Below are 27,957 nucleotides of genomic sequence, written 5' to 3'. Positions count from 1 at the left end.
CATTTCATTGTATAAATGTTGAAGAAACAATATTTGTTTTAATAGAACATTATATCAGGAATATGAATATGTTTATTCAGGGACGAATTACTATTGAGAACAGATCAAAGTGGGGCTGTTATAAATATATATTTATGTATTTAAGCTGCTTTTTTCAATGAAATTAAGAACTGTTTATTTGCTGTCGATGTACAGAGGTTATATTCGCTAAAATTATTCGTGCTGTCGAGTTGTTTTGACACGCACAGTATTTCATTTCACAGTAAACAAAAGTATTAAATCTTCGACACACTGTTTGTCTTCGCAACATTTGATCTCAGATTTAGGCATATTCTTCTGACGAATGCAGTCCTGTCTCTACCAAAATAAGATATAAAAAAATAAAAGTACAATTATGAGATGAAATGTTACTTTAGTTGGTATTAAGTTTTTTGATACTCTACCTCAGCACAAGTTATATTTGTTGGATTAGTTTGCAACATGCAAACTTCCTCAGATAGGCAGGTCTGATTTCTTCCACTAATGCTATCTGTTTCATACTCAGGGCATGCTAGTCCTGCAAAGTCGAATATGAACCATATTTTTAAAACTTACATGAAGCAATGCCATGTATTATTAAATTTCGTAGAATAAGAAGACAAAATTGTGAGAATGTCAAATCGAGGACAACGATTTATCAGTAACAAATTATTACTTCTATTGACATTTAATTTTATGAACTATCTTTTCAACAAAATCGATAAACTTTTATTGTGCAATGAATTATGATTTAAAGCCCTACCCAACCCGAAACTACTTTTGACAATACGTCACAAAATGATGATTGCATCGCTTTTGTAAAGTTTAATGTTTTACGGGTTGATTAAACAAATATGTTGTCTTCCTGTGGTCATGGCTATGATAAAATAATTTGAATAATATGTTGAGTCAAATATTGTGCAAACTTAGTCTGACAAGCTTAACTTGGAAATCACAAAGTGTGTTATAATAATCCAAATTTTGAAACTTTTCGATGAACTTGCATATCCAAAATTATATTATGAACTATTTATATCACTTTTTGCACCTTAGTTAAATGTAATATAAATGACTCTACAAAGAAAAGTCAAAGCAAGGCAAAGCTTAAAAAAAATGAAAGAATAGAATATATATATATGTAATTATAATTTTTAGTCAAATTATGTGGAGAAATTAATGTCTATCGTGTTACAAAACTAGCATATAACGCCACAGTCAGCAGACACGTTTTTATGATTATTTCTTAAAAAACATAAATGCTGGCAATGACAACTTGTGATGAAAGTAAGCTAAAATACTCAAGTACTCTACGTATATTTCAACAATTCAATTTTTGTACGTATAAGAAACAGTTAATAGATATTATATATTTATCACCTTTTTTAGTAACACTAGAGACTTTTAATTTGATGGAACTATCATAGACAAACAACAATTCATTAACAACCTCTACAACATATTTAAATATTCTATGAATTAAAACACCAATGCTAACTCTCAAGTAGTAATACTAAAATATGTGCACTTTGATACATGTAATATGGAAACGCTGATGGTGTACAGTGAACCTAGAAAAATGATCCGTCGTGTTTCTCAGGAAACACAGCTGGTGAAATTATAGATGAAGAAGATTTCAAGTTCAATCTTTCAGGGATTATAGGCAAGGACAGTTTTGATGTGCTATTAGGCATTCATATTTGTCTGCTCAAAAGGAGTTAAAGCTCGCCTAGACCTGAAAATTGAGAAGAAAGAAAATCTTTTTTCTTTGTGATTTTCTTTGTATATACCTTTTCTAAAAAAATATTTTATTAAGACATGTAATGCAAATAAAGTTTATAATTACAAGAGCACTCGTTTAATATAAATAAAAAAGGCTGGCCCCTCTAATTAGGGACTGAGAGGGATCTAAAGTCTTTCATCCATAGCACTTTATCGAGAAATATTTTGTAATATGTTAGAGAGGCAAAAAAGTTTATCTCACATTTATTTAACTATACTTTCTCATGTGTTACTTAGTTAGGGGTTTTAAGGGGCCAAAATTCTAAAAAAAAATTATCATGTTTATCTTACAAAGAACAAATATTTTGAAAAGCAATATAGAATAAAAATTAAAATTGCTAAGAATTATGTTTAAAACAATAGAACTTAACTGGTTTTCTTACGTGGTCCCAATAATGAGATAAGGGGTCAGCCCCATAAACGTTATTTTCCAGATAGCTCAAGAACGGTAACGAAGTTTTAAACACTTGTTGGACAAAAAATGTTTAATATCATAAGAAAATCTTGTTGATGATTAATATATAAAGACAAAATTTAACAAATAAAAATTAAAAAATAAAGATAAGAGTCTGTTGCAAATCAGATAATCTTTCACTTGATATCAAGAAAAGGGGCTAGTCCTTTTAAATAAGGAACTAAAAGGGTTCTAAAGCCTTTTATTCCTAGGTCTTTACAAAGGAATATTTGGTTATATAGTATAAAAGAAAAAATGTTTATCTTGCATTTTTTAACTCATGAACTTAAAAGTTTATCTAAATGTAATGTAATTAAATATTTTAAGGAACTAGAGTCCCAAAAAATTTGGTCCTTTCCTTCTTAAAAATTAGAGACACTTTGAAAAGCACTTTATAGATGTAGAAGGGCAATATGACTCTGCTCCCATTTAAACACCAAGATTCGTTGACGAATATCAACGTCATATTCTCTTCAAAATATTGCACGGAAGAATGCTGGAGAAAATGTTCCCAAGAGAAGACATATCCTGTAAAAATCACAAATAACTGATCTATTCTGGAATGAAATAAAGTTAATAAATTAAATACAATAAATATTTGTATCATTTGTTGCTTTTGTTTTTAAATAGATAATCACATACATCGATATATTAGACAATAATTTTGTTTGTACAAATGCACAGACTTCGCCTGAGCAGTTTAATTATATAGTCGGCAATTAACCCATCAATATAAATGATATTGACATTTAATTCATGAAAATAAAGTTTAAAGTTTTAAACTCAAATCATGTCGAAGGCCTTTCAATATCCAATCAATACAAATAAAATAAAAATCTTATGGGATCTACATGTATATTATGTAAAAGATAACATTTTTAAAATTTATACAGTTCTCCATACCTTTGCATTAAAATATCAATTAAAGTAGTATAACATGTCCAAATCCTTTCAATATTCAACCGATACATATAAAAGAACAACTATTCTTTAAATCATATATCTATCAGTTTCGTATATTCCTCTATATTAATGCAGTAAAATAGTATTTTAAAATATTCAAAAGTATGTTGATGATTTTTTAGGGTACGTTTTCGCTTGGAGAAAACGAAATTCAGGAACTGGGTATGGTTTTTTTCCTGGGTATACGTTTTCTCCTGATACCGTACGAAAGACCTCCCCGTTGCTCGCAAGGAGATCGTGTCTAATTAGTATTTTTTTACTTCTTTTTTAGGAGTTGATTTTAATCAACTCTCCTATGCAGTTACTCTGGCAAACCGAAACTGAAACAGTGTTTGGACCTAAGCACAAATCATCACCGCTGACAAGACTTAGTTCTTGAAAATAATTGATAAATTTGATGTAATGTACGCTAAAACATATTTTGAAGGAAACTTATTTATAAATACCTTGGAAATAGTCAGATTTTAAGTAGTACGAACAATTTAGAAGTTTTTTGCAGTCGTACGTATTCCTACGCCAGAGTTCAATATAGTCTCGTTAAACCATCGGCTGTCTCCGTACATCTCCCACAAGCAGAGAGTCAGTCTATAGTTAAAGGTCGCATCACCAAGCTATCACGTGACCTAGTATCGCTAACGGAGATAGCCGAGCATCTCATTGAACGAGACTAGAGTTCATTATTGGTTGGATCCATACATTTTTTGAAATATTTCGAATACCGATACATAATTTGATGAAATCAATTCTATTTTTAAATATTACGCAACATGATTCATTAGAGGTTTTCTCGAAATTCTTGTCGGAAATGTCCGAGAATTTATATAATAAAATGTGCGTAATTCAAATACAGATTACAAATTACTTGCCAAGAAAATTTACATATCGACTATAATAAGATAAATAATAATCGATAAAATCAACTCCCGTTAGTACTTCAGTATTTTGATTTTCTTACAAATTTTGTGCACACGAGTTCTAGGAAACGGCTCTGTCGATTTTTATGAGACTAATTTTAAAACAAATCTAATTTGTGCTAAAATTCTGCATCTTTTTTTTTAAATGAATTTGATGAAATTTAATATATTCAAAATTTTAAACCCATTTAAATCGTGTTAAAATGACCCCAAACCAAATTTATCACATGATATCTAAGTTTCGCTTGCAATTTTGCGTCTGATGACTTCTTACTTGATTGGATGAAATTTCTTTATTTAATTTAATTTCAAAAATCATTTGAACTGTGTTAAAATCACCTAAGACTAACTTAAAAACAAGATATAAGAGTTGAGCGAGGAGTACTGCGTCTGATGGCATCTTACTTGAATTGATTGGATGAAATTTAATTTTGTAGTGTTTTAGAAATTCACTCATTCAAGTCGTGTTAAAATGACCTCAGTATAAATTTAAAAATAGAAGCAAAGCTGTTGATCGTAACAATAACATTATTTTAAAAATCATTGGCCCATTTATTTGTAATGTATTAAAAGATATTCAGGGGACTGAAAGCTTTAATCTTTAATGTATTCATTATGTAGAAAAAAAATAACAAAACAAAGAAAAAAAATAACCCATGTTGTTAAGCAATTTTACAGATTTTGGCAATCCTAAATTTCATATGAAATGAGGGGAGGGGGGTTTTAACATTTTATCGATATTTTATCGTATCGTTTCAAAAAATCAAACGAAAGACCTACTCGTTATTCGTAACGAGATCGTATCTAGTTATATATTTGATTTGTATGGTTTTTTTTAATGCGGATTGGTGCGTTTTTTTTAAACATTATTCTTGTGACGTAAGCAACATTCTATACACGATAAATAATTTTCAAAGTAAACCAAGCAGCGCATTAAAATCCTCAATGTATCATTTGGCAATAGTACATGTACTTTTTTCGACAAAGCTAAGCACTTTTTTAAATCCATTTCGAAACTTATACTACCTGGGCAATGTTTCAGCAAACATTCCTGTGTCTCTCGGTCATTCTGACTGCAAGGTGCTCCACCGTACTGAGGAGGTACACATGCACGTGTCCTCATCATAAATCCAGAACCACAGGTTTGACTGCATGAGTTCCAATCACTCCAGTTTTCAAAGTAGCCATCAACTGCAACGTAAAAACGATGTTTTGTTAAGAGTTTGCAACTATTACAATATTAGCTTTAGCTGAGAAATTTATGGCAAAAAAAAACTACTGGCATAAAAAAATGTTGGAATTTTTTTATTGGGTATTATTATTAAAACGATTACTTCCATATAAAGAAAACAGACGCTTTCATTCAATGTTCATTAAAATTCACTATAACGTTACAATCCATTCCCTGAGAACTATTGAAAAAAATGAAATCGCGACGTCAAGTTCATTATGACGCCATATCGCACATTTATAAGTACAAACACGTCTTTCTAAACATCGCTATAAAATAAATCGGGAACCGGCGTATTTAAATATGAATATGCTGACGTTTTTTATACTAATTGTCCTACCATAATTATTTACCTAACCGGACTTTTCCGGGTTTTTCTTTTTTTCATTTTTCAAAAAATGGAAAATAACTCCATAAGCTTTGACATCCCTCCAAAGAATTCTTGTCAAAGGCTTTCACAAAATCTTAACTTCGATAAACAGTTTCATTCATTCTCTTTTTAAATATCAATGTCTTCATTTTTTTCATTACAATTCAAGAGCAGAACAAAGAATGAAATAACTAAACAAAATAAACATCCCGCATTCTAACCAAACAAAAACGAAAACCATATCACTGACTTTGGTGTCATGGAATTTTATTTTAAAATGACTGCTTAAAGGGGCATGGTCACGATTTTGGTCAAAAATTATTTTTTCGATTTTAATATACTAGTATCTGATGGTTCGGTAAGACATTTTTAATAGGCAACCAAAATTTGAATGTCATTTGTTGAGTTATAAGCGAGTTACAGAGCTTACAATTCTTCGCTATGTAAACAAAGCTTTTGTTTACATTTTGAATGTTGAAGTGAAAATTCCAGTTTTAGACCTAAAATGAATGTGTTAATCGTTAGGAACTGTTTATTTATGCTTAAAAAGAATAAGAATATAGACAAATCATCTTGAAAAAGATTTTTTACCGGTATATTGAACCTATGTAAACAAAAACAGGGCACGAGCCTTGTTTACATGACGAAGAAATGTGAGCCCTGTATCTTGCTTAAAACTCATCGACGGGCACCCAAATTTCATTTGATCATTTGAAATGCATTCGTAAAGCATTGTAAATAATAAAAACAGAAAAATAAAATTTGACCAAAATGACCATGCCCCTTTAAAGGTCTTCATAAACATATAGTCATCAGTTTCTATTCCGGCAATGAAATTTTTCAAAGGGATATACAGGTTATATAGAGAAACACAATTCAAAGTCTTCTTTTCTAAAACCAGTTAGCCTGAAATGCTGTAACTTGTGGGAAGCATCCTCATGTAGTTTAGATTCAAGTTTGTTCATGATCCTGGGGGATATGGTTGAGCCACAATGGGTGGGATCACATTTATATATATATATATATATATATATATATATATATATATATATATATATATATATATATATATATATATATATATATATATAATTATATATATGAGAGAGAGAGAGAGAGAGAACCTCTAAAAATCTCCTGGAAAAGCATTCAGCCCCAAACGCTTAACGAAACCGGGTCTAATTTGTTGTGTCCTAGATTTTTTAATGAATTTTTTTTTACACCAATTTCAACTGAAATGATTATTATTTTAAGATGAAAAAATCAGACACTTACCACATCGTTTGTTTATGGGGTCATCTCAAAGTTGATAACTTTTTAAAATAAGACCCTATGGGATTTTGCTTATAATGTATCAATTTTGCACATTTTTTACCTTTTTAAATAAGTTCTGTCCTGGGGGATTTCTTTTTCTGTTCTTTTTCTGCTACATATGAAAGTTATTGCTAAAAGGCATCAAATAAAAAAGACCTTGTACCTCCTGGTTTGTTCCTGGGGTTTTATGAAAGTTGTTTTTTCTATTCCCAATTTCCCAGATTTGTCAGATACTTGCTATTTTTTATTTGATAAAGGCGAAAATGGTAAACTTTATAGTATTATTAAAACGTTCAGACATACTTAAGTAATAAATAAATATATAACATCACATATTAAGGGTCATTATTATAAAATACATAGATACTGTCTTGAAATACATACATGTATATTAAGCTATGTTAGGCCGGGTAAGAAAACATGACAGAGAGCTAGGCTTGATGAACTTTCTTCACATTTTCGACCCGAGCCCAAATATAGCTTATACTTCAAGACATGTATGTTTATTCTACAATATGATATCAATTTTACGCCTCAAACGAACTATTTTCGACAAATTGTGCTGAATATCTGCAGTTGGAACCATAACGCCATGGCATCGATCAAGCAAATAGATGACGTCACAACGCAAATGAAACGCTGCGCGAAAGCGTGTGTACTCGAACTGTACTCGGCCTCGTTAAACTTGTGTAAAAGCACAGGTTTTGCAGAATAAAGATTGCTCAAATCATGGTTCTCCGAAGAAGTGTGGGACCACAAAAAGGGGGGGGGGGGTTAAATAGGAATACGGAAAACTCTTCTCCAAATATTTAAACAAGAGACGTTTGTTAAGTCCAAGGCACATAACAGCAGCAAAGCAATATGCCCTCCCCCCTTCCTCTTCGAACAACAAAAGGGGCTTGAATTTTAACATATAAATATGTGGATAAAAATAGGAAGATTTTATTTTTTACTTTATGAGCAAGATCTACTCTACTGAATTATCCAGCTATTTTGTATTAGATACCGATATGCTGATTTAATCAGAGTTATGGCTATTGTTGCTCAGGAGAGCGATGTGACCTCTGGGCCTCTTGTTTGACTCTACTGATAAATGGCAGAGCCCAATGAATTCCTCAAAGCAGATCTTCCTCCTGATAAGTGCCTATTTTAATTGAGGAGAAAGAAGATAAAGTCGGGTGAATAGGGAGAATGGGGCAAAACAACTCTTATTTTTCCGAGAATGATCTTAAAATCAGTGATTTATGTGCTGGAGCGTTGTCACAAAGAAATCGAATGTGAATTTCAGACATTGGTCTCTTCTTTCGTAATGTGTCTTAACCATGTCTTCAGGCCATGAGTTTTTGCATACATGTCCGGTGATTGATGGGCCTTTTGAATTTGGTTTTTGAACTACAGGACCTTCAATTTTAAAGAAAATTGCCTAGAATTCTTTCTTTTTTATTCAATAATAAGTGATTTAAAAGAAATTGCGAAAAAGGGACAAATTTGATAATCGAAAAAATTGTCGGATATGGGGTAACAGAACTTTTTGGATATACAGTAAAATTACTTTTTTGTGGGAAGAAGACATTGTATTTAGAATGGTTGAGAAGTTTAAGACTTAAAAAAAACCCAATTACTTATTTAGAGATTCATTTGAGAGTCGTATTCCAGTACAATTCAAAAGCAAAGTGAAACAAATACTACCAGGACAATATGTTAGAAAGCATCGTTGTGTCTCTTGATTATTCTGACTGCAAGGCGTTCCGCCATATAGGGGAGGTACACATGCACGTGACCTGGTCATCGTTCCAGTACCACAAGTTTGACTGCACGTGCTCCAGTTGCTCCAGTCCCGGAGGTATCCATCCACTGGACCAAATTGAATTATTAAGTAAAATTGGTTGAATGTGTAATGACTAATGGTAAGTTTTATTATGTTCCATTTTACGAACTATGAAAAAAATTATATGTGGTGATAACGAACAGTGTTCAAATTCAAAAATCCAAAGACAATTACAAAACAGGAGCAGAGCTAACACGGACCTCTAATACAAAGAATCCGGTGCCATTGAGGAGTAACCATCCTCTGCTAAAGATTATATCGGTAAAAATGTCATTATTTGGGAAAATGTCGTGTTTGGGGAAAATATCATAATCGAGAAAACGGAGAAAAATCAATGGACAGACTCGAAAGTCAAGAGCAGGGCAATCACAAAATGATTACAAACAGGTTCGAATTTGCATTCCTCATTTAAGCTCCATTCTCATAGGAGTCATGTTTTATATATATATGTAGTTTGGACTTTTGAATTCAAATATTTCTCTTCCTAATTCTGAATGAATTTTAAAAAATCGGTCTAGTTTTACCAATTTCTCTCCTTACACATACTTCTTCTATAGAAACTATTTTATCAGCGAGTAATTCATGTTCGAGATCGATCGTTCAAAAATTATGGATCTAATCATTGTTTGAAATTGAGAATATTCATCAATTTTTTGAACATGCATGAAATTAAGGATGTGTCTCTAAAAAAAGATGTTTCTTTCGATATAGATCATCAATTAAGTAATTGCTTTACCTTGAGTGTAGGACGGAATTTCAAATGATTTTCAACATTGGCTAATCGATTAAATATAGAATATAACACGTTGAAATTCAGAAGATGACACAGGAAAGTCACCCAAATGTATTTATTTTTTGTCCGAAAAAGAATATTTGAATTTAAACACGTTTAGTACAAGGCTTCATTTCTTCTGAAATGTTTTTAATATTAAAATTACGTTGCATATATCGTATATTCGGGTTTTTTCACGTGTCACAAAATTTGCCAAAACAAGAAAAATCTGTAGTATTTTTAATTTGCGTCAGACTTTTTTTTTCAATATAAAAAGATTCTTATAAAAATTAATACAGAATATATTTTCCACGTACTTAATAATACGCTATTTAAAAGATATAATAAAATAAAAAAGCGAAAGTGAGATCATCGTAAAAATTGTCGGATATACGGTAAAAGAACAATTGTTAGTGGAAAGAAGATAATACATTCAAAATGTTTAAAGAGTGTCCGACTTGTAAAAAACAATTACTTATTTTGAGATTATTTGAGAATTCTATTCCAGTACAATTCAAAAGCAAAGTGAAACAAATATTACCAGGACAATGTGTCAGATAGCAGCGTTGTGTCTCTTGATTATTCTGAGTGCAAGGCGCTCCGCCATATAGGGGAGGTACACATGCACGTGACCTGGTCATCAATCCAGTACCACAAGTTTGACTGCACGTGCTCCAGTTGCTCCAGTCCCGAAGGTATCCATCCACTTGAACAAATTGATTTAATAAGTAAAATTAATTCAATGTGTTATGACTAATAATAAGCAACATAACCTACCTCTATCTTTTTGGAGGTTCGTGTTGCTCTGCTTTGAATTTGTATTTTGTTTTATGGATATTTGAGATGGTTGACGGTTTTTAATTGTCATTTTCTCACTCTTCTGAAAATTCATACCCGCCGTGCGCCCAATATCATATCGGTAAAAATTTCATTAGCGGGGAAAATGTCGTATGTGGGAAAAATGTCGTATTCGGGAAAATATCATGATCGGGTAAAACGGAGAAAATTTGGTAATCAATCAACAGTCAAGAGCAAATCAATCAAGGACCTATGGAAACATCAGAGGCGGGATCAGGTACCATGGAGGAGTGAGTATCCTCTACTGACCGGTCACACCCACCGTGTGATCTTTGTCGATATCAGAAAATGATAGCAAGTTTATTGTCCCCGGAGACAGCAACTGATTCACGAGGCGAAGCTTAAGGAAATAGTTGCTGTCGAAGAGAACACAAAACTTGTTATCGTGTGAATAGTCAGCAAATTGACATTTTATTATAGCTATAAAAACTTAATTTGTTGGCTATGCAGATTTTGCGTAAACAAATTAAGTTATCTTAATTAGAATTTAACGTAGCTACTCTGATTACATCAGAGGTGCTCTGAGATCAAAAGGCAAAAAGGAAAAAAAGTAATCGAATGCCAACGGTGAACAGGTTTTGAAGACTTTTTCCCATGGTCAGATAGCATGGTAGCTGCAGGTCTTTAGCTCCCGGTCTGAAAAAATTCGGATGGACGACCTTGGAGCTACAGTGCCCCCCATAGAAAAAATCTGCAATTTACGGCGCACAAAAAATTGCGCTAGTTTTGGACTGATTAACCTTATTTTCACACAAATTCTGAGAAAACAATTAGTACCATTAAATTCTTCAGACAATTTGCTACTGATATTGTTACTTTACTTGCCTCAGACTTTCTTTGAAACATGCTAACCGACCTCGGAAAATAAAGTATATTAATTCACGTCGAGATCAAGAGTCGCCATTTTTTCATGTAAACAAACTGCACCACTTCACTTTACAGGGCTGGTGATCGTGTTTAAAAGAATATCAGAGGCAAGTGAAGTGACGATATCTGTAGTAAATTGTCCGAGGTATTTTTTGAAATCAAATATTTGTACAGAATATGTTCGGAAATGAGATTAATCTGTCCAAAACTAGCGCAATTTTTTGTGCGTCGTAAATTGCAGTTGTTTTTACTATGGGAGGCCCTGTAGCTCCCAGGCCCGTTTCACAAAGCATACTTAGGACTAAGTTATATCTTAGGAAAGAACTTTTTCCTAAGTTCATTACTTATCCGTTTCACTATTCTTGTCTTATCTTATGAAATTCCTAAGTTATGTCTTAACTTTCAGACAGGTAAATCGATGTCTTAGGAACAAACTCAATATGGAGACTGTTTATTTTGTATTGAAATGAATTACATGCACATTAAAGTTGAACAAAAATACAGGAATACACAAATCATTAGAACTTGTTCACTTTACTTCTTAATTGAAAACTTTAGAACTATCAAAATATACATAATTTTTTTCAATTAAGATCTCTCGTGTAGACTTTTAATTTTAACATTTTTTAAAATTATCTGGTCGCACGCGCAGGTGGGTATCGGGTATTGTTATAGCTAGTGTACTGATGATAATGAAATTAGTCATTCCCGAGAATCACTGATATCATAAGCACTTTGATAAATACAGGAATATATACTATGTAAAACTCCATTACAGAATGACTGGATGATTTGTCCTATCCCTCCACTAAATAAGCTTTTCTTTTATGAAAGAAATTTAAGGTGTTTTCTTTGCGGTGGGGTTAGGCGTTCTTTATTTCAAATTTTGTTGGGAGGGGTGAGTGACCGGCAAGTGATTTAGGTAAGTCAATGTTAAATCAGGAGATTGCTGGTTCATTAAGAAATTGTTGCCTTTTATCCTCGCTTGCTCTATCAGCCAAGATGCATTTATTTGCAATGTGTCCTTTTGTAAAAAAAAAAAAACCATTCTTATATCAACCATTACAAGAAAACACGCGTTACATTAACATTCTAAATCTTGCATGTCATTGCATGTGCGTATTGTATTCCATTTTGGAATATACCGTAAACTGCGATCTCCCAAATTCAAAAAGTGCCGTTTTCAAAGAATATACGGGTATATTACGTTATTTTTATCTACTCGTCTATGCATGTGAAGGTGAAATATTACATAGTTTCAGTAAGTAGTGCACATTTGGTGAATAAGGGAATGAGTTTCTACGTTTACTTCACAGACACTTGTTTCTGAGAAAAAAATTTACCCTATAGTATAATAATAACACAAGGTATCTTACTCCGAATGAGGTAAACCACCTCCTCCCGTGTGTTGCAGTCGTTTTCGCTTTTATACGAAATGCAATGCAAAAGTGTTTAGTACCATTTCTCCTACAATAAATTATCTAAACAACCATATATAGCATGTTTACTTTTGTTGTATTCTAATGTGCATAATCTGCGTCAAAACATGATAGACACTGACATGATAGTATCGCAGAGAATAGTAATTCGGATTCTGATTAACTAGGAGTCTGTTTTTAAAATTACACAGGAAAAACTGAACGAGTTATTTATAACCTCGACGGCAAAAAGAAATAATGGGGGGGGGGGGCTCTGGATCTTGGTGTTATCCCCACAGACACATTTCTGTAAAAAAAAAAATTGGCCCAAAGTTTATTTAAATTATTTATGAATACCATTAAACTATATTTGGCAAACTTTTTTCACAGAGTCAGTTGTCAGTGAGATTGACAGGCACTCAGATTAAAAAAAAACCTCTCCTTGGTATTATACAGAATAATAAGCATTGTATGCTGTAGGGTTTTTTTTGTAAAATCAGAACCGAGTGACTGTGATTTTTTAAATTGAAAAATACACACAGCCCATTGTAAACTATGAAACGTTAACTATATTGAACAAAAAATGTTTTGTATTTTTCTTTATATGTGTAAGCTGTCTATTATATAGTTATTCATTTAATTCATAGTTAAATGTTGTATTTAATTCATACCATAAACAAAATCCTTCTTTATGCCACATTGCAAAATTCAATGTGTTTTCAAATTCTACCACCTGAAATGTTTTCAAAATCCACTATCTGGTGATTATCTTCTCCTTTCTTTCAACGCAATGAAAATTCCCGAGGTATACCGAAAACCTTGGAATTCATCAGTAGCTAAAAATAGCTAAAAATAGCAGCTAGCAGTGGCTGATCATCAATTCATATTTAATTAACGAAACGTTTATTTTGCAATATTTTATTTGATTTAAACATCATTAGTTTTTTGCAAATTTTAAACACTGAAAATGTTTTTTAAATCACGTTATTTTATTTTTTTGTTCTCTGCGATACTATCGACTGCAACACACGGGAGGGGGTGGTTTACCTCATTCGAAGTTAGATACCTTGTGTTATTATTATACTATAGGGTAATTTTTTTTCTGTGCCTGTGCCTGTGGTTTACTTAGAAAGTTTACATCCGTGACATATTGAAAATAATTTACATGATCGATATACTAGTAAGTTAGGAATTAACAAAATGATTTAAAATGTGGCTTACAATGTATCTTAAGATAAGATTTAGTCAACTGCGTTACGCTAAAAAAGTTCGTGAAACAGCTATGACAAATCTTAGGAACTTCCTAAGTTATAACTTAGGCATATCTTAAGTTCTATCTTAGGAAACATCTTAGGAAATCTTTGTGAAACGGGCCCCAGATCGTCAATCCGAATTTTGTTCAGACCGGGAGCTACAGACCTGCAGCTAATAGCATGGAAACTATTTTTGATTGTTTGATAGAATATTATATTATGTTGCTGTACACTTACATAGAAAATTTACACAGACGTAAAATAACCCACAAAAGTGAGTGAAAGATGAAGGATTCATTAGGTGGCATATCTCTGCCCCTTGTGTGCAAGTTATTATTCTATTAATTATGTCGACATGCAAGATAATTATGTCAACATGCAACATAACAATGTTGACATACAAGAAAACTGCAATTAAATAAGAGTTATAAAAATCTCAGATATCGCCAACATGTGACATCCAAGATAGATACCTTACCTATTAATGTCAACATGCAACTTATTTATCTCGACATGCAACTTCTTTATCTCGACATGCAACTTGATAATGTTAACATATTTATGTCGACATGCAACTTAGTTATGTTGATATACAACTTATAAGTTGCATGTCAACCTATTAATCTCGCATGTAAACATAACTAAGTTGCATGTCTACATATTCATCCCGCATGTCAACATAAGTAAGTTGCATGTCGACATAAATAAGATGCATATCAGAATATTTCTTGCTTGTTAACAAAAATAAGTTGCATGTCGAAATAAAAAGGTAGCATCTAGCATCTTGGATGTCACAGGTGGGTGATATTTGAGATTTTTTGAGATTTTGTATAATTCTTATCTGATGTCAGCATATTTATCTTGCATGTCGGCATATTTGATAGAAAAATAACTTGCACACAAGGGGCAGAGATATGCCACCATAGATTCAGGTTAAACCATGTTTGCTTGGCAAGGTGTGATACAAAAAGCTCATTAACATACATTGACCTTTAACCAATATCTTAATTCAATTTGAATACGTTTAAAACAAAACTTCAGTTCTCTTACACAAAACTTATAACGGATATACCGTTTTAATGTTTTGAAAAATTGGTTGTTATTGAATCAAATTATCGCATATATTCAGAATATTTGGGAATATTTTAGTACAATTGATGTACAAAGGGAGAAAAAACTACCATATCATTTACAAAAAATGATAGTTCGGTAAGATGTTGACAATATTTTAACTTCTGGTTATTATTTATTGCGGTCAAAACTGCGGGTAAATTTACCCTTATTGCAATTTTTTTCTCCAAATATGATAACGAACAAGTTCGAATTTGCATTCCTCTTTTAAACACCAATCTCATTGGAGTTATGTTATATGTAGTTTGGACTTTTGAATTCAAGCCTATCTCTTCAGAATTCCGAAAAAATTAAGAAAATCGGTCGAGTTTCACCCATTTCTATGTTTAGACATACTTCTTCTATACAGTATTTTATCAGCGAGTATCCCAGGTTCAAGATAATTTTTTCTAATGATGTGAATCCAATCATTGTTTGAAATTGAAAATAATCATCAATTTTTTAACATACATGGAATTAAGGATTTGTGTCTCGAAAAGAAAGATGTTTCTTTTGATATAGATTATAAATTACAATGTACGTAATTGCTCAATATTACATGGAGTGTAGGACAAAATTTGAAATAAATTTCAACATTAAGAAATCGATTAATCATAGAATATAACACGTTAAAAAGGCAAAGGGTGACACAGAAAAGCCATCAAAATGTTTTTATTATTTGTCCAATAATAATATTTGAATTCAAACACATTTACTACAAAGCTTCAATTCTTCTCAAATATTTTTGATATCAAAATACTTTGCATATACACTACATCTGGGTTTTGTCACAAAATTAGCCAAAAGGAGAAAAATGTGCAGCATTTTAATTTGGGTCGGTCATTTTGGTTTTTTATTGCAATATAAAAAGAGTCTTAAAATAATTATTAAATAGTATAATTCTGCGTACTCAATAATACACGATTTAAAATAATTCGCGAGAAAAGCGAAAATGAGATCATCGCGAAAACAGTCGGATATACGGTAAAGAAGGACCTTTAAGTAGAAAAAGACCTTACATTTAAAATGTTTGAAGAGTTTGTGACTTAAAAAAAACAATTACTTATTTTGAGATTATTTGAGAATTCTATTCCAGGAAAATTCAAAAGCAAAGTAAAACAAAAATTACCAGGACAATGTGTCAGATAGCAGCGTTGTGTCTCTTGATTATTCTGACTGCAAGGTGCTCCGCCATATAGGGGAGGTGCACATGCCCGTGACCTGGTCATCAATCCAGTACCACAAGTTTGACTGCACGTGCTCCACTTGCTCCAGCCCGTTAAGTATCCGTCAACTGCAACCAAATTAAATTAATCAGTTAAAGTATTTCTGAAAATGACATGCACCTTTACATCTTTAAATGAAGGATACCGCATCTCTGGGTTTTTCCGCGTGTCACAAAATTTGCGAAAATGGGGAAAATGTGTAGCATTTTTAATTTGTGCCATCATTTTTACCGATTTAAAAAGTTTCTTTTAAAAATAAAACAAATTATAATTTCTGCGTGTTCAAAAATTTGCAATTTAAAAGACATTGCGAAAAAAAATCGAAAATTAGATCATCGCAAAATTACCTGATATACGGTAATTTATTAATGTTTCAATTTGCGTCGGTCATTTCTTTTGCAATTTAAAAGAGTCTTGAAATAACTAATACGGAATATATTTCTGTGTACTCAATAAAAGTTTTACGCTATTTAAAATAGATCGCAAAAAAGCAAAAATGAGATCATCGCGAAAACTGTCAGGTATACAGAAAAAGAAGCAACTTTTATTAGAAAAAATACCTTACATCTAAAATGTTTGAAGAGTTTGTGACTTAAAAAAACAATTATTTATTTTGAGATTATTTGAGAATTCTGTTCCAGTACAATTCAAAAGCAAAGTGAAACAAAAATTACCAGGACAATGTGTCAGATAGCAGCGTTGTGTCTCTTGATTATTCTGACTGCAAGGTGCTCCGCCATATAGGGGAGGTGCACATGCACGAGACCTGGTCATCAATCCAGTACCACAAGTTTGACTGCACGTGCTCCACTTGCTCCAGCCTGTAAAGTATCCGTCAACTGCAACCAAATTAAATTAATCAGTTAAAGTATTTCTGAAAATGACATGCACCTTTACATCTTTAAATGAAGGATACCGTATCTCTGGGTTTTTCTGCGTGTCACAAAATTTGCGAAAATGGGGAAAATGTGTAGCATTTTTAATTTGCGCCAGTCATTTTTACCGATTTAAAAAGTTTCTTTTAGAAATGATACAAAATATAATTTCTGCGTGTTCAAAAATTTGCAATTTAAAAGACATCGCGAAAAAAATCGAAATTTAGATCATCGCGATATTTTACCTGATATACGGTAATTGATTACTGTTTCAATTTGCGTCGGTCATTTCTTTTGCAATATAAAAGAGTCTTAAAATAATTAATTTGCAATATATTTCTGCGTACTCAATAATATGCAATTTAAAATAGATCGCAAAAAAGCGAAAATGAGATCATCGCAAAAATTGTCGGATATACGGTAAAAGAAGCACTTTTAAGTAGAAAAAATTCCTTTCATTTAAAATGTTTGAAGACGCGGGTATGATAAGGCAACTCACAGCGGTCAAATTCCTTTAATCGATATGACGTCACAATAAGCAGCATGATGCCATATTTTACTCAGAAACATGTCGATTTTAACTTTATCTCTGGTTTATATTATAAAAATTACAGACATAAAATATCACTAGAAACTCTTCTAACTGAATATATCTTCGATTTCTCTCTATTACGTATAATTATCATTGATGACGTCACAAGCATGTTTAAAAGAGAAGATCATGTCGGGAGACAAATTATCGGAATGCAGTGTAAACAATGCCGAAATAAGACTTATTTAATACGGATACCTAAGATTTAGATGAGTGTCAGTTCGAATATAATCAGGATAATACAGGCATGGATATTTTGTTTAATCAGCGAGTGTTGTAAGGTAAGGGGATCGACATTTATATGGCTTGACCAGCCTTTCCTCTGTCAGCGTGTACAAAAAATGGCAAAAGTGTAACACTATCCTAGATATTAGGAAAGATGACTTTGGTAAATATCAACGGTATATGACCTAAACTACATAAAAAGTGCTGCTAGAATCCTGTGCTTTGTTGTTTTAAACGAAAAATACGTTGTATTTTCAATGAAATTTTAGAAGTTGAGAGGGTTTCCGATAAATATTTACAATATTTATTTTATGCGATGTACAATAGGATTCTAGCAGTAGTACTAAAAAACATGAACTAATTTCCAATCGAATTATTGTAGAAACCATACAAATGAACTTCGGGGTAGTGTTACACTTTTTGATTTTTTGTTAAGGTAAAAAAGTGATCTATTTTTAACTGTCACGTGATACCATGGCACGGCAGCTTCAAAGATTGAGTCGATTCCGAAGTAGAAACATAATACCTTGGTGAACTTTTTCACTTGGTATTAATATCCAGCGCTGTTTTCATAAAAATAAACATTATTTAAATTGATCATAATTTTGACGGTCATTAAACTATGAGTTGCCTTAACCTACTCGCGGAGTTTGTGACTTTAAAAAACAGTTGCTTAATTATAGATTATTTGAAAATCCTATTGTAGGAAAAATTCAAAAGCAAAGTGAAACAAATATTACCAGGACAATGTGTCAGATAGCAGCGTTGTGTCTCTTGATTATTCTGACTGCAAGGTGCTCCGCCATATAGGGGAGGTGCACATGCACGAGACCTGGTCATCAATCCAGTACCACAGGTTTGACTGCACGTGCTCCACTTGCTCCAGCCTGTAAAGTATCCGTCAACTGCAACCAAATTAAATTAATCAGTAAAAGTATTTCTGAAAATGACATGCACTTTTACATCTTTAAATGATGGATACCGTATCTCCGGGTTTGTTTGCTTCTCACAAAATTTGCGAAAATGGGGAAAATGTGTAGCATTTTTAATTTGCGCCAGTCATTTTTACCGATTTAAAAAGTTTCTTTTAAGAATAAAACAAATTATAATTTCTGCGTATTCAAAAATTTGCAAATTAAAAGACTTTGCGAAAAAATCAAAAATTAGATCATCGCGAAAATTACCTGATATACGGTAATTGAGTAATGTTTCAATTTGCGTCGGTCATTTCTTTTGCAATTTAAAAGAGTCTTGAAATAACTAATACGGAATATATTTCTGTGTACTCAATTATAGTTTTACGCTATTTAATATAGATCACAAAAAAGCGAAAATGAGATCATCGCGAAAACTGTCAGGTATACAGTAAAAGAAGCACCTTTTATTAGAAAAAATACCTTACATTTAAAATGTTTGAAGAGTTTGTGACTTAAAAAAAACAGTTACTTATTTTGAGATTATTTGAGAATTCTATTCCAGTACAATTCAAAAGTTACGTGAAACAAAAATTACCAGGACAATGTGTCAGATAGCAGTGTTGTGTCTCTTGATTATTCTGACTGCAAGGTGCTCCGCCATATAGGGGAGGTGCACATGCCCGTGACCTGGTCATCAATCCAGTACCACAGGTTTGACTGCACGTGCTCCACTTGCTCCAGCCTGTAAAGTATCCGTCAACTGCAACCAAATTAAATTAATCAGTAAAAGTATTTCTGAAAATGACATGCACTTTTACATCTTTAAATGATGGATACCGTATCTCCGGGTTTGTTTGCTTCTCACAAAATTTGCGAAAATGGGGAAAATGTGTAGCATTTTTAATTTGCGCCAGTCATTTTTACCGATTTAAAAAGTTTCTTTTAAGAATAAAACAAATTATAATTTCTGCGTATTCAAAAATTTGCAAATTAAAAGACTTTGCGAAAAAATCAAAAATTAGATCATCGCGAAAATTACCTGATATACGGTAATTGAGTAATGTTTCAATTTGCGTCGGTCATTTCTTTTGCAATATAAAAGAGTCTTGAAATAACTAATACGGAATATATTTCTGTGTACTCAATTATAGTTTTACGCTATTTAATATAGATCACAAAAAAGCGAAAATGAGATCATCGCGAAAACTGTCAGGTATACAGTAAAAGAAGCACCTTTTATTAGAAAAAATACCTTACATTTAAAATGTTTGAAGAGTTTGTGACTTAAAAAAAACAGTTACTTATTTTGAGATTATTTGAGAATTCTATTCCAGTACAATTCAAAAGTTACGTGAAACAAAAATTACCAGGACAATGTGTCAGATAGCAGTGTTGTGTCTCTTGATTATTCTGACTGCAAGGTGCTCCGCCATATAGGGGAGGTGCACATGCCCGTGACCTGGTCATCAATCCAGTACCACAGGTTTGACTGCACGTGCTCCACTTGCTCCAGCCTGTAAAGTATCCGTCAACTGCAACCAAATTAAATTTCTGAAAATTACATGCACCTTTACATCTTTAAATGAAGGATACTCCGTATCTACGGGTTTGTTTGCGTCTCTCAAAATTTGCAAAAATAGGGAAAATGTGTAGCATTTCTAATTTGCACCAGTCATTTTTACCGATTTAAAAAGTTTCTTTTAGAAATAATACAAAATATAATTTCTGCGTATTCAAAAATTTGTAATTTTAAAGACATCGCGAAAAAATTGAAATTTAGATCATCGCAAAAATTACCTGATGTACGGTAATTAATTAATGTTTCAATTTGCGTCGGTCATTTCTTTTGCAATATAAAAGAGACTTAAAATAATTAATACGGAATATATTTTTGCGTACTCAATAATATGCAATTTAAAATAGATCGCAAAAAAGCGAAAATAAGATCATCGCAAAAACTGTCAGATATACGGTAAAAGAAGCACCTTTAAGTAGAAAAAATACCTTACATTTAAAATGTTTGAAAAGTTTGTGACTTAAAAAAACCCAATTACTTATTTTGAGATTATTTGAGAATTCTATTCCAGGAAAATTCAAAAGCAAAGTGAAACAAAAATTACCAGGACAATGTGTCAAATAGCAGCGTTGTGTCTCTTGATTATTCTGACTGCAAGGTGCTCCGCCATATAGGGGAGGTGCACATGCCCGTGACCTGGTCATCAATCCAGTACCACAGGTTTGACTGCACGTGCTCCACTTGCTCCAGTCTGTAAAGTATCCGTCGACTGCAACCAAATTAAATTAATCAGTAGAGCTATTTCTAAAAATATATGCATCTTTACATTTTTGAATGAAGGATAATTGATTAATATTTTAACAAAACATGTTTTTCAGACAAAAGGTTTACTCAATTATTTGCACTGGCGTAATAAGATTGGAAAAAACGCATATTATTATTTTTGATTTGACTATGTTTAGTTTAAAATTTCTTTTCTTTTTTTTTTTTTTTTTTTAGATCGAGGGGTGTCCCTATATAGCTTGTACATGTGGTGTTATTCATTTAATCGAAGGCACAGAAACAGACATTTGCCACAAAGGGTGAAACTAATATGCATTAAATGTAAGTTCTGATATCAAACATTGTATAAGATTAATTGAGTGAAATAAAATCATGTTTGTTCATACATTTGATGTTTGGAGCGATGTTAAATTTAAAATAAAGTAAAAATCGCGAGGATAAGTACTGTTATATTTGTTACATATGCTATTATATACCCAAATTTAAAAAATGGTTATAACAGAATTTGCAGATTTTATTTACTGACAAACAGCGTATTATTCGTCGCATCCATAAAAATCATAAAATTTTGTAAAGACCATAAAACAGATTTCGATCCTAAACGGATTTAAAAGTAAATAGAATTTTTAATAGAATCTGTTAATTTAAATGTATCATATTTATTTATTTAATGTATGTGAAAGTTTAGTACTTTGATTATTAATAATTTTCAATAAGTTAAGTTAGGGTGTCGCTCCTATCCTTTTGTTTGATTTAAACGTCTTATTCAACTTTCTTTTTTTTATGACATCCATGTAAGAATGGCAAGTCACTTTGGTAAAAAATAGCTATATAATATATTTTTTGAAAGCTAAAAAAACTCTTTGTCTCTCAAGAATTATGTTACTTTTTTTTAAGCAATATATTAAGGGTGTTTTTTAACGCAATTTTTCGAGAAGTCATTTCATTGTACTGCTTACAATACGTCAGAGAAATTATCCAATCCGACGGGCTTCTCTCAGTAAATTTGATTGGGTACCAACCAACTTCATATCCCGATGAACTTTTTAACATTGCTCATTATTACTTATATTTACGTTTGAAAAAAATCAACCAAATTGTGCAGAACTGTTAAAATAACCGAGATTTTATGTATACAATTACGCAAGTGACAAGTGATAAGCGAGTGCTAAGATCACTGTGACGTTTTAAAAAATTATACAAAATAAACGTTTTTGTTATTCTATAGGTTCATATAAGGAAACATATTTGCAAATGTAAATATAATACATTACAACATTAATAACAGTGAGTTTCAAATTTATAAAAGAAAAAAAAACATTCTTTTAACAAATTATTTCTGGTGTGAACGTGAACAAACACTACCAGGACATTGTCTCAGCAAGCATTGTCGATAGTCTTTGTTATTCTGGCTACAAGGCGCTCCGCCATACTGGGGAGGTACACATGTTCGTGACCTGGTCATCAATCCATAACCACAAGTTTGACTGCATGTGCTCCAATCACTCCAATCCCTAAGATACCCGTCAACTGCAACCAATGATGTGCATAAGATAAGACGTTTGGTAAAGATTCTGTTCCTTTAAATGCTAACATGAATAAACGATTAGTTTTTTGGCTTTTTTAACTATACATCAAATAAAACTATAAGTACATCTTATCTAAAGTTAAAAAAATTGTTAAGAACTTGACGTTCACAGTCCCTGTTATGTTTAAGGTAAGCCGTTCGGTAAGATATACAACACTTTTAGCGTTTTTGGCGGAAAGTGGCTTCCGCTAAATCAAGTATATCGCTAAATACTTTTTATATATGCATTAGAAGGAGCACTCTCAGAAAAACGCCAATTCAAATCAATGCAACTAGTTGAAAATTCATTTTTCATCAAATATCGTACCGTAATTTAGTATTAAAATAGACGAAATGTTAAGATTTCCCCGGCAAAAAAAAAAACAAAACAAAACAAAACAAAAATACACATTGCCTTGAAAGAATATTATTTAAATCCGACATATATTCTTAATCATCGAAAGATATACTAATACTATCCTTTTTGTGATAACATGTTTAAAATAGAACATGGTACGAACACATTGGGAAATAAAAACACTAACAAATTTTACGCAATTTAAAGTATACCTGTCAACAAAAAATGAAATCATATTTGCTAACTATAGATATGTTTTTAAGAAGAAAAAATAATTATGCATCTTCTCTTTGACGCTTGGGCGCTTTATCATGATTTTAATTAAATGTTAATCAATACCGGTCCTGGTTTAGAGATAGAACATCAAGATTATGCACTGTATCAAGATACATGTTTATGGATTGTAATATCCAACTCTGTAGCATTATATGCAAGAAGTTCTTAAGAAAAAAATCCTTAAGGTATCTCACTCCTCACGTTTGATTTCATTGTGCAGATTGTCATTATATTTTAAAGGAATATGATTTTATTAATTAAAACCTCACAGAAAGATCACCATTTCATAATTACAAAGCATTCATAAAGAAAATCGATTTGTATTCAAGAAAGAAACAAGTTTTTTTTGTTTTATTTTTTTTTTTGGGGGGGGGGGGGGTTGGAGACTTTTTTCTTGTGCGGAAGTTTTTTTAGTCTAATATAACAGAAACAAGCAGTTTTATGAATTTTCAATATACCTTTCTTTTTATTATACTTTATTATTCACATTTTACATTTGATAGGTTTGTGACATGCGCTATGGGTTCTGCGTGACTTGTTCAAACCCAAATTTTGAGAGAGTGATAAACGTTTAGCATAAAATCATGCAAATATATAGAAGATGACTAAATTTATTTAAATCAAATTTTGTGATAATATTACCTTTGGGGCCATATATTTAAAATTTGACGTTTATTCTGTTGTTGAACCTTCCTATTCAAGAAAGAAACAAGTTTTTTTTGTTTTATTTTTTTTGGGGGGGGGGGGGTTGGGGGGTTGGAGACTTTTTTCTTGTGCGGAAGTTTTTTTAGTCTTATATAACAGAAACAAGCAGTTTTATGAATTTTCAATATACCTTTCTTTTTATTATACTTTATTATTCACATTTTACATTTGATAGGTTTGTGACATGCTATATGGGTTCTGTGTGACTTGTTCAAATCCAAATTTTGAGAGAGTGATAAACGTTTAGCATAAAATCATGCAAATATATAGAAGATGACTAAATTTATTTAAATCAAATTTTGTGATAATATTACCTTTGGGGCCATATATCTAAAATTTGACGTTTATTCTGTTGTTGAACCTTCCTAGGAACCGCATTAATTGTCAGTGTTTATACTGACAGTATATTAGAAATGTTTAAAAGTAGTATCAGAAATGGTAGATTTCAAAAAAGCATTTTATGATCGTCCCCGTTATGTTTCTACGTTCCTTTGATCTCCCTCTCACGAACACAACACTAGTCTGGAATCATTTCAAAATTAAAAGTAAATCCGAATGCTTGCTGATTATATTCTGTGGGTTTTTTCAAGTCTTGTTTGAGTTTGGTATTTTTTATTTTGAAATCTTAATAACCAAAGAGAGCAGTGAACAATTTAAGGTAACTTAAAACATTCCTATACGGTGGGCTAAAACTTCAGCATTTCTTTATAGGTATCCTTTCAATCAGGAAACTGAATTTAATACAACCGAACAGACTAATGTGTTAGTCTACTATAAACAAAATTTGTCGACACTCAACACTTGGGCGACAAAAACGCCACGTGATTAGCGTCTTTTCTCCCCCATTATACATGATTATTCACATTTTTTTTTCAAGCAAAAAACTTTCAGTTGATATTCACCAGGACAGTGGTAAGGGTACGCTTGACAAGTTTTAGTTTTTAAAGATGGTCCGGAACAAGATCCGCTTCCGGTGCAGGTTCTAGTCGATGAACTGGTTCCCGACCCACAAGTCACACTGCAGTGTCCCCACTGACTCCATTCTGTCCAATGTACTGGTCCTTAAACACGGAAACAAAACATTAAAACATTGTATATCAAGATTTCCTGGATACACAATTTTATAATATTAACAACTTTATCAACAATATAAATTAAATTTAAGACTCTTTAGCAATATTTTAAAATTAATAACTGCTCTAACCCCAATTGCATGATTGTATGAATATGTTTTATACTTAAAGTAGTTCTCTCTATTTTTACGTCTTTCCAAGTAACTTTTTTCTCCTTTACGTAGCACGCAAACAAATATTTACTTGCTAATAAGTAAAACTTTGACAAAAAGTTTACAAAGTGTATTCAGGAATGACACTATATTAAATTGTAAACATGAATACGCTTGTAATCTTTTATTTTTTTATGTGAATAATAATAAATGATTAAATGATAATGATTGAACAATATACTGGGTCATACTTTTTCTAGCGTGGCAGCAACCGACTCCGAAAAAGTTGAATTGACAGTAAGCCTCTTCATCGGGCTCGACATTCATCATATTCCTACATCGGGCGTCGGACATACACACTATTCCAGACACCGCTTCATGAGATGGAACAAAAAGTAAAATTGTGCAAGATATGTAACATATGTCGAAAAAAAATGAAATAATAGTGCATTTGTGTATATAGTGATTAAATATGCGGATCCACATTAATTTTTTTCATCAAAGGGGTGATTTCATTTCTTTCAGGATATGGATGAAGTAGGACATTCGTTTTTAATAAGTTTTAATTGCCCCCTCCCCTCCCACAATCTGGGCATGTAAAACATGTGATGATTGGTATAAAATCAAGTTACAATTTACAGTACCGATTAAACCCAACCTAACACCAGAGTAAACCCCAATTAAACCCTGGGTTTACTTTCTGGGTTGATTTAGGGTTTACTTTTTGACAATTTGGGTCCATTTGGCGTGTACTGTGGGTGTACTTTGGGTTTATTAGGGGTTGACTTTGGGTTTACTCGAAAACTGCGTTTGGGGTCAACTGTACGTACTGAAGTGTGAAGCAGACCTGTTTTTGTTTAACCATCTTACTGCCTGTAATTCTTGCCCCTTGTATATTCCAAATACAAATGTAGCGTCTGCTTTCAGGGGTATACTTCTGATCGGGGTTTACTCTCTGTGTCCACTCTGGGTTTACTTTGGGTTTACTCTGGGTCCACTCTAGTAAACCCGACGTAAACACAAAGTAAACCAAGAAAGAAAACCCAGGGTTTATTTGGGGTATACTTTCTGTTTGGTTGGATCTGATCTGTACAGTACACTAACAATTTCGTAAAATTGTAGAATATACGTTCCTATATTTATTTAAAATTCGCCATTTTAAAAAAATTGTTTAACATTATGTCAAGCATTCAGAAGGATCTTTGCTGATCGTGTCCCTTTTTTAGGTAAAAAATTATATTTATTTTGGATATTGCTAGATTTTCGTCATTTTTTTTATTCCGTCAATCCATTAAATTAGTTCGATTGTAATGATTAATGCAAGCCCAATATATCAAGCTATGGTCAAGTTTGGTACAACAAATCTTAGCACAGACATTTTAGTTATTTAGGTTGTTATATTAAAGATCAGATCTGTTTACCAAACATGTACTTATGGTAAATTATTAACTGCATTTTCAAAGCATGATTAACATACCTGAAATAAAAACCATGTCCAACAGAACCAGTACTATAACGGTACAAAACTGTTCCATTTTGTTCAACTGCAAAGACACAAAGACTGAAGTATTGATGTTTCTTATCTGTTTGTTATCGTTTAAGGTCATATACAATATGCACGGTCAGGTCAATAAAATACGTCTCTTTCAGTTTAGAACGCCAAATTCGATGTCAGAATCAAAGATTTATGTAAAGGTATAAAATAAAATTAACAATAGGAAAAAGGGTTTTTGAATGTTTTTATAGTTTATGTTAGTAGATAAAACCGTCTATTATGGCTTTGAAGTAGTTAAGTTTGGCTATTTTTCCATCTTAACGAATACCCTCTGCAACCACCTTTCAGTCTTTTTGCATTTTACACTTTGATGTGTCCATGTATGAAATATGAAGAAAATGTGTGACTATGTCTTGCCTATATAGATTGTTTATGTTGGAACTTGTACAACTATGCCTACATTTTCACAAAAACACAGAAGTGTCACTGCAATGGAAAGTAACGTTGCATAGAAAATCACATGGATTTTATTTTCCGAAAAGTCCATATAACAACGGTAGTTCTTTTTAGAAAATGTGAGATTTTTTCTCAAGAAGCTTTAACGTCCAGGTGAAACATGATTTTTCTCACCAATTTATATAAAAAAATTATAGTTTATATGTGAATTTTGCCCATTCAAAAATATAATATACCTTATTTTTCAGCTTGGTACCATAAGACCGGATCTCAATTTTCATTTTTAAATTCTCAATTGCACAAGAAAAATAGTGTGTATAAGAATTTGCATTTTAAATTCAAAAATATGTTGAAATCATAGTTCGAAATTATTGTATTGATTCAATGGAAACACTTGAAATATGTTTTTGTCGATGTTTTTCTTTCTTTTGATAAATGACAGAATTTAAATAATTGTGTTTACCCTGGAAACCCAGAATTAAATAAGCATAAATTACCGTTTTTACATCTTGACCCTCTGTTACCATGGAAAGTAGACCACATAACAATAAATATATGGTGTTTTTACTCATCAAAGTCTAATAAACTGGAA

General features: G+C 32.0%; 1 protein-coding gene across 3 annotated transcripts; it reads right to left on the bottom strand.

Annotated features, from left to right (window-relative positions):
* Window positions 1-41: 41 nt before the first annotated feature.
* On the bottom strand, window positions 42-27,007 carry LOC117691118 (A disintegrin and metalloproteinase with thrombospondin motifs adt-1). 3 transcript variants are annotated; one of them, XM_066072222.1, is made up of 15 exons: window positions 26,892-27,007; window positions 25,666-25,788; window positions 25,092-25,250; window positions 22,649-22,813; window positions 21,105-21,269; window positions 20,352-20,516; window positions 19,580-19,744; window positions 18,808-18,972; window positions 17,050-17,214; window positions 16,279-16,443; window positions 10,185-10,349; window positions 8,733-8,897; window positions 5,155-5,319; window positions 444-556; window positions 43-357 (listed from the first exon to the last, which is right to left on the bottom strand). In XM_066072222.1, exons 1-15 carry the CDS (start codon window positions 26,947-26,949, stop codon window positions 253-255), a joined length of 2,208 nt encoding a protein of 735 aa, XP_065928294.1. In that variant the 5' UTR covers window positions 26,950-27,007; the 3' UTR covers window positions 43-252. The 3 variants fall into 3 exon arrangements, with proteins under 3 accessions (XP_065928296.1, XP_065928295.1, XP_065928294.1); XM_066072224.1 differs by lacking the exon at window positions 444-556 and having other exon boundaries at window positions 42-357; XM_066072223.1 differs by lacking the exon at window positions 8,733-8,897 and having other exon boundaries at window positions 42-357.
* Between the last annotated feature and the right edge of the window lie 950 nt (window positions 27,008-27,957).

This window comes from Magallana gigas, chromosome 9, assembly GCF_963853765.1.
Source record: "Magallana gigas chromosome 9, xbMagGiga1.1, whole genome shotgun sequence".
Taxonomy (NCBI): Eukaryota; Metazoa; Mollusca; class Bivalvia; order Ostreida; family Ostreidae; genus Magallana; species Magallana gigas.
The sequence above is the reverse complement of the archived record's forward strand: the minus strand, read 5'-3'. Positions and strand labels throughout refer to the sequence as shown.